Source organism: Mobula hypostoma, chromosome 16 (genome assembly GCF_963921235.1).
Source record: "Mobula hypostoma chromosome 16, sMobHyp1.1, whole genome shotgun sequence".
NCBI classification, from domain to species: Eukaryota; Metazoa; Chordata; class Chondrichthyes; order Myliobatiformes; family Myliobatidae; genus Mobula; species Mobula hypostoma.
The window spans coordinates 173773-187544 of NC_086112.1; the positions used below are offsets into that span (position 1 = coordinate 173773).

General features: G+C 41.3%; 1 protein-coding gene across 3 annotated transcripts in view; it reads left to right on the plus strand.

The window, feature by feature from the left end:
• Positions 1-13772, plus strand: part of ythdc1 (YTH N6-methyladenosine RNA binding protein C1) — a 90973-nt gene that overhangs the window by 49307 nt on the left and 27894 nt on the right. For all 3 annotated transcript variants that reach the window (XM_063069247.1, XM_063069248.1, XM_063069250.1), the window contains 3 exons: positions 8874-8968; positions 11347-11455; positions 12224-12341. In XM_063069247.1, the coding sequence (XP_062925317.1) occupies positions 8874-8968; positions 11347-11455; positions 12224-12341 (322 nt within the window). The remainder of the gene's footprint in view (positions 1-8873; positions 8969-11346; positions 11456-12223; positions 12342-13772) is intronic.

Genomic DNA, 13772 nt, shown 5'->3' on the forward strand with positions numbered 1-13772 from the left:
ATTTTTCCTCATGTTAAATCCTTGATCAGACCATAGCAACACGTTTACCTTCCATTTTGTATTGTGGGAAGTCCGTCATGCACAATCTTACAGGCCTTTCTTTCCAGTTGGCAGTGACCAATCATTTCCTGCTTGCGACTCAACTTGTAATCACACTTTTACTTTTAGCATTTCAACATTTCAGCTTGAAGGTAAAACCATAAGACCTTAGGCCACTCGACCCATTGAGTCTGCTCTAACTTTCCATCATGGCTGACTTATTATCCCTCTCAACTCATTCTCCTGCCTTCGTCCTGTAACCTTTAACACCCTAACAAACAAGAACCTATCGACCTCCATTTTAAATATGCTCAGTGACTTAGCCTCCTGCAGCTGTCCATGGCAATGAATTCCACAGATTCACCATCTCTGCCTAAAGAAATTCCTTATCTGTTATAAATGACACCCCTCTATTCTGAGGATGTGCCTTCTGGTCCCAGACTCCTCCACTACAGGAAACATCTTCACATCCACTCTATCTAGCCCTTTCAATGTTCAATAGGTTTCAGTGAGATCCCCCCCCCCACCCCCCGCCAATACTTCTTCTAAACTCCAGTGCATACAGGCCAGAGACATTAAACACTCCTTATATTGTTATCCCTTACATTCCCAGAGTCATTCTTGTGCACCTCCTACGGGCTCTTTCCAATGCCAGCACACCTTAAATAAAGGGTCCAAAACTGCTAACAGTACTCCAAGCGTGGTCTAACCAATGCCTTGTGAAGAAAACCTCAGCATCAGATCCTTGCTCTTGTATTCTAGTTCTCAAGAAATGAATGCTAACGTTGCATTTGCCTTCCTTAACACTGACTCAATCTGCAAGTTAACCTTTAGGGAATCCTGAACATGGAGTCCCAAGTCCCTTTGTACCTCTGATTTTTGAATTTTCTCCCATTTAGAAAATAATCTATGCTTTTATTCCTTCTGTTAAAGTGCATGACCGTACACTTCCCTACACTATATTCCATCTGCCATTTTGTTACCCATTCTCCCAATCTGTCTGTTCTTCGGCAGATTCCCTGCTTCCTCAACACTACCTGTCTTTGTATCGTCTGCTAACTTGGCCACAAAGCCATGAATTCTGTCATCCAAATCATTGACATATAACAGGAAAAGAAGTGGTCCCAATACCGACCCCTGTGGAACCCCACTAGTCACTGGCAGCCAGAATAGGCCTCTCTGTTCTGACTCTTTCTCTCCTACCAGTCAGCTAATTTTCTATCCATGCTGGTACTTTTCCTGTATACTATGGGCTCTTATCTTGATATAACCATATAACAATTACAGCACGGAAACAGGCCATCTTGGCCCTTCGAGTCCGTGCCGAACTCTTACTCTCACCTTGTCCCACTGACCTGCACTAAACCCATAACCCTCCATTCCTTTCCTGTCCATATAGCTATCCAATTTAACTTTAAATGACAACATCGAACCTGCCTCAACTACTTCTGCTGGAAGCTTATTCCACACAGCCACCACTCTCTGATTAAAGAAGCTCCCCCTCATGTTACCCTTAAACTTTTGCCCTTTAACTCTCAACTCATGTCCTCTTGTTTGAATCTCCCCCACTCTCAATGGAAAAAGCCTATCCACATCAACTCTATCTATCCCCGTCATAATTTTAAATACCTCTATCAAGTCCCTCCTCAACCTTCTACGCTCCAAAGAATAAAGACCCAACTTGTTCAACCTTTCTCTGTAACTTAGGAGATGAAACCCAGGTAACATGCTAGTAAATCTTCTCTGTACTCTCTCTATTTTGTTGACATCTTTCCTATAATTCGGGGACCAGAACTGTACTCAATACTCTGATTTATAAAGGCCAGCATACCAAAAACTTTCTTCACTACCCTATCCACATGAGATTCCACCTTCAGGGAACTATACACCATTATTCCTATATTCCTCTGTTCTACTGCATTCTTCAGTGCCCTACCATTTACCATGTATGTCCTATTTTGATTAGTCCTACCAAAATGTAGCACCTCACATTAAACTCCATCTGCCATCTTTCAGCCCATTCTTCTAACTGGCCTAAATCTCTCTGCAAGCTTTGAAAACCTACTTCATTATCCACAACTCCATCTATCTTAGTATCATCTGCATACTTACTAATCCAATTTACTACCCCATCATTCAGATCATTAATGTATCTGACAAACAACATTGGACCCAGTACAGATCCCTGAGGCACACCGCTACACACTGTCCTCCAATCTGACACACAGTTATCCACCACTACTCTCTGGCGTTTCCCATCCAGCCACTGCTGAATCTATTTTACTACTTCAATATTAATACCTAACAATTGAACCTTCCTAACTAACCTTCCATGTGGAACCTTGTCAAAGGCGTTACTGAAGTCCTTATAGTCCACCGCTTTACCCTCGTCAACTTTCCTAGTAACCTCTTCAAAAAATTCAATAAGATTTGTCAAACATGACCTTCCACGCACAAACCTATGTTGACTGTTCCTAATCAGACCCTGTCTATCCAGATAATTATATATACCATCTCTAAGAATACTTTCCTCGAATTTACCCACCACTGACGTCAAACTGACAGGCCGATAATTGCTAGGTTTACTCTTAGAACAGTTTTTAAACAATGGAACAACATGAGCAATATGCCAATCCTCCGGCACCATCCCCGTTTCTAATGACACTTGAAATAGTTCTGTCAGAGCCCCTGCTATTTCCACACTAACTTCCCTCAAGGTCCTAGGGAATATCGTAACTTCCCTACCTGCTTCCCTTATCTTACGCAATTCAATATCCTTCTCCTTAGTGAATACCGAAGAAAAGAAGTTGTTCAGAATCTCCCCCATCTCTTTTGGCTCCATGTATAGCTGTCCACTCTGATTCTCTAAGGGACCAATTTTATCCCTCACTATCCCTTTGTTATTAATATAACTGTAGAAACCTTTTGGATTTGTTTTCACCTTACTTGCCAAAGTAACCTCATATCATCTTTTAGCTTTTCTAATTTCTTTCTTAAGATTCTTTTTACATTCTTTATATTCCTCGAGCACCTCATTTACTCCATGCTGCCTATATTTATTGTAGATAGCTCTCTTTTTCCGAACCAAGTTTCCAGTATCCCTTGAAAACCACGGCTCTCTCAAACTTTTAACCTTTCCTTTCAATCTAACAGGAACATAAAGATTCTGTACCCTCAAAATTTTACCTTTAAATGATCTCCATTTCTCTATTACATCCTTCCCATAAAACAAATTGTCCCAATCCACTCCTTCTAAATCCTTTCGCATCTTCTCAAAGTTAGCCTTTCTCCAATCAAAAATCTCAACTCTGGGTCCAGGCCTATCCTTCTCCATAATTATATTAAAACTAATGGCATTGTGATCACTGGACCCGAAGTGCTCCCCAACACAAACCTCCGTCACCTGACTTATCTCATTCCCTAACAGGAGATCCAACACTGCCTCTTCTCTAGTTGGTACCTCTATTGCTGTAAAAAGCTATTCTGTACACATTTACAAACTCCAAACCATCCAGCCCTTTTACAGTATGGGCTTCCCAGTCTGTGTGTGGAAAATTAAAATCTCCCACAATCACAACCTTGTGCTTACTACAAATATCTGCTATCTCCTTACAAATTTGCTCCTCCAATTCTTGCTCCCCATTTGGTGGTCTGTAATACACCCCCATATGTGTTACTACACCTTTCCTATTAATTCCACCCAGATAGCCTCCCTAGACGAGTCCTCTATTCTATCCTGCCAGAGCACCGCTGTAATATTTTCTCTGACAAGCAATGCAACACCTCCCCCTCTTGTCCCTCCGATTCTATCACACCTGAAGCAATTAAATCCAGGAATATTTAGTTGCCAGTCACACCCCTCCTGTAACCATGTTTCACTAATAGCTACCACATCATACTTCCAGGTATCAATCCATGTTTTAAGCTCATCCACCTTTCTTACAATGCTCCTAGAATTAAAATAAATGCATTTAAGAAATTTTCCACCTCTTAACTCTCTGTTTATCACGAACGGTGCAAACAACTTTACTATTTTCGTTTTCTTCCTTCTCCCCTACATTTGTTCCTACACTCTGGTTCCCCCTCCCCCCTTGTATCTAGTTAAATCCACTGGAGCCTCTCTAGCAAACCTACTTGCAAGAATATTTGTCCCCCTCCAGTTCAGATGTAAACCGTCCCACCGGAACAGGTCCCACCTTCCCTGGATAACTGCCCAATTATCTATAAATCTGAAGCCCTCTCTCCTGCACCATGTCTTCAGCCACGTGTTGATCTGCGCTATCTTACTATTTCTAAACCCGCCTGCACGTGGCACTGGTAGCAATCCTGAGATTGCTATCCTGGAGGTCCTGTCTTTTAACTTGACACCTAACTCCCTAAGCTCACCTTTCAGGACCTCCTCACTCTTCCTACCCACGTCATTGGTCCCTTCATGGACCACGACATCCGGCTGCTCACCCTCCCTCTTGAGAATACCGAGAACTGGATCCGAGATATCGTGGACTTTGGCACCAGGGAGGCAGCAGACCATCTGGGGTTCTCGATCTCTTCCACGGAATTTCTTATCTGTCCCCCTTACTATCGAATCCCCTATCACTACTGCTCTCCTCTTTTCCCTCCTTCCCTTCTGAGCTGAGGGTCCCGTCTCGGTACCAGAGACGCAGCCACTGCAACTTGTCCCTGTTAGGTCGTCTCCATCAACAGTATCCAAAACGATGTACTTATTATTGGTGGGAACGGCCACAGGGGTGCTCTGGTCATTCTGTCTATTCCCCTTCCCTCTCCTGACAGTCACCCAGCTACCTGTCTCCTGACTCTTAGGGGTGACTATCTCCCTGTAACTCTTGTTTATTTCTGCCTCTGCCTCCCGAATGATCCGAAGTTCATCCAGCTCCAGCTCCAGTTCCCTAACTCGGTTTGTCAGGAGCTGCAGCTGGATGCACCTTTTACAGGCGGTGTCATCAGGGACGATTGTGCTCGCCCTGACTTCCCACATACTGCAAATGGAGCACTCAACTGCCCTAACTACTGCCTACATTGCCTACTCTTAAGGTAATTAGATTTATTAAAGGAACTTACCCGGCATTACCTCACTTGGAGTGAGCTCTTCCTCAGCCTCTGATCGTCGAAGCCTCAGGAGCCAAAGCCTTCCTACTGTCTCCCTCTACTCTGTCGCCCGCTTTGTTAATCTTCTCACTTCTAAACACTCCGGCTGCCTCACGGTCCGACTTACACGCGCTTGCGCAGTCATGCCCTGTTCAACTGCGGAAGATATGTAGACGCACGTGTGGCACCTGGTGAAAGGCCTTCTGGAAATACAAGTAAACAACATCCACTGACTCTCCTTTGTCTATCCTGTCTGCTATTTCTTCAAAGAATTTCAACAGATTTGTCAGGCAAGATTTGTTGGGGAAGTCATGTACCTCTGAACTTCTGGAAGCCTCATCCGTAATAATGGACTTCAAGCATCTTCCCAACCACTGAAGGCAGACTAACTGGTCTATAATTTCCCTTCTGCCTCTCTTCCCCCCCTTAAAGAATGGAGTGACATTTGCAATATTCCGGCCTTCTGAAACCATTCTAGAATCTAGTGATTCTTGAATGATCACTAAATGGCAACCTCTTCAGTTTTCTCTTTCTGAACCTTGGGGTGTAGTCCATTTGTTCCATCTACCTTCACATTTTTCAGGTTCCCAAGCACCTTCTGCTTAGGAATAGCAAGTACACTCACATCTACCTCCCCAACACTCATGAACTTTTGGTGTACTGCTAGTGTCTTCCACAGTGAAGACTGACACAAAATACTTAAGTTTGTCCACTATTTCTTTGTCCCCCATTACTACCTCTCCAACGTCATTTTCCAGTAGTCCAATGTCCTATCTTTCCTCTCCTTTGCACTTTATATATTGTCACGTGACCGGCAACAATAAATATAGAATTGAGTCAGGTTTTATAAACAAGTGAACATTTATTAAACTCTGCTCAATATTAAAAAATATAAACAAAGGAAAAATCTCAACCGGAAGTAAACTGCTATGCGGCCATTTAACAAACTGTCACTCAGTACTAGTTCTTAAAGTGGTAAATGCAAAAACAGTCTTAAAGTGGTAAATTCAAACACAGTTCTTCGAATGGTAAATTTGAAAGTCCAAGAGATTTATACAGTCAATTAGGAGAGACTTTCCTGAAGAAAAGAATTCCTCGAAGACATGACGATAATGTCGATCCCAGCCGGAACTTGCCTTGTCCACAGGATTCACGATGATGGAAATAAAACGGTTTAAAGGCACGGACCTTTTTCCTCTGTAGAATAGACTAGATACTGCACAACCTTTTCTGCTTCTTTTAGCAGAGGTTATCTCATGCAGATCACTCTTACTTGAACGAATTCAATAATGGTCGATCCTCTTCAAAACCGCCGAATGACTCCTTCAGGCTCCCGTCTTCACTCTCCAATATTACTGAAAAGGTACATCAACAAATCTGGCAGCTGTTGGTGAAACTACTGGCCCAACACTTCTGTACCTCACAATAGAAAGTAAAACTATACTGCGTCATGAGATTAATAAGCAGCGTAGCAGAGTATCTGACTGGCGATCTAACTGAAAACTAACTGCGTCACCAAGGGTCTACACTTATATACCTGGTGAGAACAGGTCATCACATGACCTCACATCAGTGGGAAAATTACATCATGTGACCTCCGCAAGACCATTACATCATTCTGATAAGACAATCACAAGATATCCATGAAGTATGTAACAATATCTGAAAAAGGATGGCATAGAAGGTGAAATCCAGGACTTTTAGTCTGGATGAGCAGACTTATAGAGTACCCTATAAGTTGCTGTGCCAGTGAATAGGAAAGATAGCGTTAGAGAGGGTGGAAAGGAGATTTACCAGGATGCCTGGATTAGAGTATATCATTGGAAAATTTAAGCAAGCTATCGCTTTTCTGTTTGGAGTGGAGGATGGGAGGCAACTTGAGAGAGGTATGTATTCTATCAGACATTGAGTGGTCAGTCAGTGCCTTTTTCCCAGGACAGCAATTGGTGAATACCAGAATTTTTCAGTTTTTAGTTGAGTTGGAGGAAAGTTCAAGGGAGATGTCGGACAGGTTTTTTACAGAGTGGTAAGTATCTGAAACACACTGCTGGAATTGGTAGATGCTGAAACATTAGAGACATTTAAGAAGCTCTTAGATTGTAACATAGATTAAAGAAAATTGAAGGATTATGCAGGAGGGAAGAGTTAAATTGATTGTGGGAGTAAGTTAAAAGGTAGGAACAAGACTGAGCCAAAGGGCTTGTACTGTGGTCTAGGCTTAATTGGTACAGCCTGAATGTTGTTATTGATTGAATTGATAAGCAATTTTTGGTTCAGACTTGCATGTAATGCATTATTTATTTGTGTTTATGTTTATAAGGAAGCAAAAGTATTTAACATGTTAATTTAGGAAGTGTAAGGGTTATTTCTCTTTAACTTATTAGGTAAAATAGTTGATTAAGTTAGTTCAAGCTTGATACAGGACTTCTGCATTTATATTTGCTTGGAGCAATTGAATTTGGAAATGTTACTGAACTGTATGTCACATTAATTTCTTCAGTGTTCAATGCCACCTGGGGAGTGGGATGTGCTGCAAGATGGTTTTATTTCTCTGCAGTTAATAATCGACTTCTGCACTGAAGAATGCTTTTGAGTGCATTGCTAATCTGTTCTCTGGGATAATTCTAAAAGGGCATTGTATTAAATGTTCAATTTGACCTGATCAAACACTTTTCTTGATTTCTCTAAATAACTGTAGTTCTACACAACCACTACACTTCCTCAGCCTGAAATGTCAAAGGTTTTTTCCTGTCCATAGATGCCCCTGACCTGCTGAGTTCCTCCAGCATTGTGTATTACATTGCTGTTTTGCACATCTTCAGCAAAATCAAGAGTCAGACAGCTTTGTTTTTTGTGAATATTAAGCACACACTAGTCAGTCTTCTCCTATCATTTTGGATCTCCCCCTCCCCCTCCCACTTTCAAATCTCTTACTATCTGTTCTTTCAGTTAGTCCTGACGAAGGGTCTCGGCCCGAAACGTCGACTGTACCTCTTCCTATAGATGCTGCCTGGCCTGCTGCATTCACCAGCAATTTTTATGTGTATTGCTTGAAATTCCAGCATCTGCAGATTTCCTCGTGTTCAGCTATTCCAGTGTTCCTCTGCCTTTTGCTTCCTAATGTAGCAATGTGAAGTTTCACTTTCTAATTGGATGGTCAGTGTCATTGGGAGACACTACGGGGAACCAGTTTGCTTCATTGAGCCTCTGTATATTTGAAAGAGTAGTAAGTTTATTTTTACGTGTGTCTGTGAGTACGCATTTGCGTGTGTAGATGGGCAGCATGGCTGTAAGAGCTGGAAGGGTTTATTACGTGCTATATTCCAATTGTGTCATTGTTAAGCTAACAGGCATACTTTCCTGAAGAAGGCTCCCAGCCCGAAACGTCGACTGTACCACTTCCTATAGATGCTGCCTGACCTGCTGTGTTCACCAGCATTTTTTGTGTGTGAGGCATACTTTTGGTTTGCTTTTATGTACTGGAATTCCAATGGGATTATCCAGTTTTTCCTTTGGACTTTTAGGCAGTATTTGTCAGCTAACAGTTATGACTCAAGATTAGAGATAGTGACTTGCTTGATTAGTTGCCCTGCACTTTTACTACTATTTGTTACCTGAATGTTTGTGTACTTGGTACAAAGTTGCTGAAATCATAAACCAAAAAGTGCATTACGGATAGTTATTTGTATTATTTGCAGTTTTCAACTAATTTTACATTTGTTTTTCAGATCAAACTAGTAAACTGAAGTATGTTCTTCGAGATGCACGGTTTTTCCTCATAAAAAGCAATAACCATGAGAATGTATCTCTGGCAAAGGCTAAGGTATAGAACTAGTTCTAAGAAAGTATCTTAACTATACATTGCTTAGTACATGTTGCTGTTTCCATTTTATTAACTTAATACTACTTTGTAGGCAATGTCTACTTTCCTACCCCTGTCAATCCTCTTGGTTCCCTCTTTGAAATATATCAGTCATATTTATGAGACCGTTACTATGCGCAAAGCCAGGCTAACTACCCTAATTAGTCTGTTTTTTCCCCAAATACTGGTAGATCCTGTCCTGCAGAATCCCCCTTTGATATCCTTCGCACCACTCAGGTTAGGTTCATTGGTCTGTAGTTCCCTTGCTTGTTTTAGTGCCTTTATTTTAAAAAGGGCTACAACATTCAACACCCTTCAGTCTTCTATTATCTCACTTGTGACTATCTGTCAGGGACCCTTCAATTTCTTTTCTAGCTTCCTTCAATGTCTTAATATACACTTGATTAGAACCGTAGAACACTATAGCACAGAAAACAGGCCATTTTGCCCTTCTAGTCTGTGCCGAAACTTTATTCCGCTAGTCCCATTGACCTGCACACAGTCCATAACCCTCCAGACCTCTCCCATCCATGTATCTATCCAATGTATTCTTAAAACTTAAGAGTGATCCCGCATTTACCACGTCAGATGGCAGCTCGTTCCACACTCCCACCACTCTGAGTGAAGTTCCCCCTAAACCTTTCCCCTTTCACCCTAAAGCCATGTCCCCGTGTACTTATCTCTCCTAATCTAAGTGGAAAGAGTCTACTTGCATTTACTCTGTCTATACCCCTCATAATTTTGTAAACCTCTATCAAATCTCCCCTCAATCTTCTACGCTCCAAGGAATAAAGTCCTAACCTGTTCAATCTTTCCCTGTAACTCAACTCCTGAAGACCTGGCAACATCTTAGTAAATCTTCTCTGCACTCTTTCAATCTTACTGATATCCTTTCTATAGTTAAGTGACCAGAACTGTACACAATAAACCTTATTGACTTGATTTATCCACTTTACTGTTCTTGAAGACCATCAGAGCCTCCTCTTTAGTATTGTTGATATGTTCTAAGAATCATAGTTCATTTCCCTAAATTCCTTCGCATCCATGTCCTCTACAGTAAATACAGCTGGAATGCATTCATTTATGACCTTGCCCATCTCCGGTGGCTCCACACATGGATGACAGCAACGATTGTTTTTGGAAACTATATTCTGCCTAGTTACCCTTTCTTTTTGATTTCCTTGTAGTTTTGAACATAAAACATTACAACACAGTACAGGTCCTTTGACGCATGGTGTTATGCTGACCTTTTAAGCCTTTCATGCTATGTAGCCTTCTATTTTTCCTTCTAAGCCTGTCTAAGATTTTCTTAAATATCCCTAATCTGTATGCCTGTACCACCATCCTGGGAGTGCATTGTGACATCTCTCCTAAACTTTCCTCTACTCATCTTAAAAGTATGTTCTCTAGTATTAGCCATTGTCACACTAAATCCCTTCCTACTCTGTGCATTCTCTCTTCACCTCCTGTTCGTTGGGCAAAAAGGGCAAATTGTTGAGAACAAGTACTACCAGACTAAGTGGTGGTTTCTATCATGACTTTTGACCTTACAGTCTACCTTGTCATGGCTCTTGCACTTTGACTACTTGCATTATACTTTCTCTGTAGCTCAGGGGTTCCCAACCTTTTTTATACCATGGACCCCTACCATTAACCGAGGGGTCCGTGGACCCCAGGATGAAAACCTCTGCAGTAGCTAATTATAACCCGATACCCTGCATCTTGTTAATGGTTTTCCCTTTGTATTACCTTAATGTACTTCTGTTTAGAAATAATCTGTATGGACAGCAGTATGCAAAACAAATTTGTTCATTGTATCTGAAACTGTAGTAAATACGAAATTACCACCTCCCTCAATCTACTCTATGATGCTCTCACCCTTTTTCATGCTTCTAGTGTGTCTAGCTGCCACTCCAGCCAATCTCACAGGCGACGCAGCTGGATGTGTTTTCTACAGATGTAGTCATCGTGGACTCTAGCCTATCCCATGATCTTATAGACCTGGTAATAAGAGGATTATACTGACTAGACTTTAGTGCACCTTTCATAAACTAGCAAACTTGGGGATGAAGAAGAAACAAAATCTCACCTTGCCCTTGTTGCTGATGGGATGTACAGTAGAAAAAATACAGCTTGCACCTGAACTGAGAGAAGTTCTCTAGTGCTTCTGTGGCAGGGGAGTGGGGTCCAAAGTCCACAATTTGAGCACCAGTAGCACTTCAACATCTCAAAGAAATCCTTCTCCAAATAGCCACTGCTGCCTTTTTATTCACTGCATGGGGGTTGCTTGTTCTGGGGTGGTTGTTAGTGAAGTAACCTTTTCCTCATTTTACTTTTAGGGTGTGTGGTCAACATTGCCAGTAAATGAGAAGAAGCTGAACACTGCATTCCGAGATGCTCGGAGTGTTATACTGATATTCTCTGTTCGAGAGAGTGGGAAATTCCAGGGTGAGAATATAGTTTGAGGAAATAGAGTAATGTTGCTTTTGTTGTACATATTTCAGATAATTGGGTATGGAAACTTGTCTCTACAGAATTATTCACAAATCACCTCCAAAAAGCCCTTGCTCTTACAGATTTTATGTGGGGTGAGAAAAACAAATACAAGTCATTTTTTTTGACTCGTGCACAAATGATGTGGCTTTGCATTATGAAAAATCATGATTCGGCAATTTTTTTTTGGAATGCACTACCCCTGCACCTCTATGTATGGATCCCTGTATTTTAAGTTTTGTGAAAAAGGAATTTGGGTAAAGATGTAAAGTTATGCTTTTTTGTATGGCTGTATTCATGAGTATTCATGTATGGTTGAATGACAATTAAACATGAATTTATGCATATGGAGGTCTTCAAATGTCCCTGTTAAATACACTTCCTTCATTTCCTACATGAGACCAAGATGAGATTGTTGGTTCATTTCCTAGACAGTAACGGTTGTAAATATTTAAGGTGGTATCTTTTTAGCTGTGCAGATTTCTTTTAACTTCTGCAAAACCTATAATTGAATTTAACTATTTGATATTTGCAGTATTCGGACAGTATTGCTAAAGCTCAATGAATAAAACTGAAGTTACTGTTCTGTCTTGACACTTAGTGTTTAAATCATCAAAAAGTCTGAAAATAGAAAATTAAATATATGAATATGCACATGAATGAAATACATATTTGAAGGGCATCCATTAATTGTGTGTACTTTTAAATAAAATTTATTTGCAGGATTTGCTAGACTTTCATCAGAATCTCACCATGGAGGCTCTCCAATACACTGGGTGCTGCCAGCTGGGATGAATGCAAAAATGTTGGGTGGTGTCTTTAAAATTGACTGGATTTGCAGGTACAGTGTGTGTTTGGAGGCAAAATGAAAATTTTAAAACACTAGACACTATTTTAAGTGCACCTTGCAATGGAATGACCAACTATGGCAGAAAAACTGCTGGAGGAACTCAGCTGGTTAAACAACATCTGCAGAGGCAAAGGGGTGATTGATGTTTCTTACATTGAATTTTCCATTTTTGGGTAATCCACACCTCCCAATGCCCTTGTCCCACACCTGGTCCACCCTGATTCTTTCTCCGTTTGTTCATATTTTATAAGACGTTGAACAGTATAACACAGTATAAGCCCTTCAGCTCACGATGTTGTGCCAGCCTTTTAACCTACTCGATGGTCAGTCTAACCATCCCTCCCCAGAGCCCTCCATTTTTCTTTCATCCATGTGCTTATCTAAGAGTCTTTTAAATGTCTGAACCACAGCCCCTGGCAATGCATGCCACTTAACACCCTCTGTAAAAATAAAAATCCTACCTCTGACATCTCCCCTAAACTTTCCTCTACTCACCATTGCCAGCCTAGAAGAAAGGTGCTGGCTTTCCACTCTATCTATGCTTATCGTGTACACCTCTAATAATCGTACACACACCTTTGTCAAGTCGTCTCTCATCTTTCTTCACCCCAAAGAGAAAAGCCCTAGCACATTCAACCTACCCTTATAAGACATTATCTAATCAGGCAACGTCCTTCCAAATCTCCTTTGCACCCTCTCTAAAGCTTCCACATCCTCCTTTTATTTAGCCAACTGTAACTGAACACGCTACTCTAAGTGTAGACTAATCAGTTTTATAGGGTTTCAATGTTGCCTCTCACAGCTCTTGAGCTCCAATTCTGTTCTCCAATTCTAACCCTAATCCTAATGAAGGCCAACACAGCATACGCCTTCTTAACCACCCTATCAACTTGCATGGTAATTTTATTGACTTAATATAACATCTGTGGACCCTGAGATCCTGATTGTTCCGTCACACTGCTAAGAATCCTGCTATTGAGTTTGTACTCTTCTTTCAAGTTAGACCTTCCGAAGTCCATCTGCCACTTTTTAACACCGCGCTGCATCCTGTGACTTTGGTCCACTGTTTCACTCCTCCATAGTCTTGATTTGTGGCGCTTCACTACCTGGGTTCAAATGCCCAATCATGCTATCACCTGTCTCACCTGTATATTGGGTATCCTCACTCGTTATGCAGGGTCTCAGCCCTGAACATCAGCTATCCTTTTGCCTCCACGGATGCTGTTTGACCTGTTGAGTTTCTCCAGCTGTTCTTTGTTCTAAATTTTCCAACATCCGTAGTTTCTTGTGTCTGCTCCATGTACTGGTGAGTTTCTGTCTAATTGACTTCGTACAATCCCGTCTGATCCAAAAAAGATTACTGTTGGGAATGAAGGGAGATCTAAGCATTTCTTGTTTATTGAAACATGCTAAAACCATTTG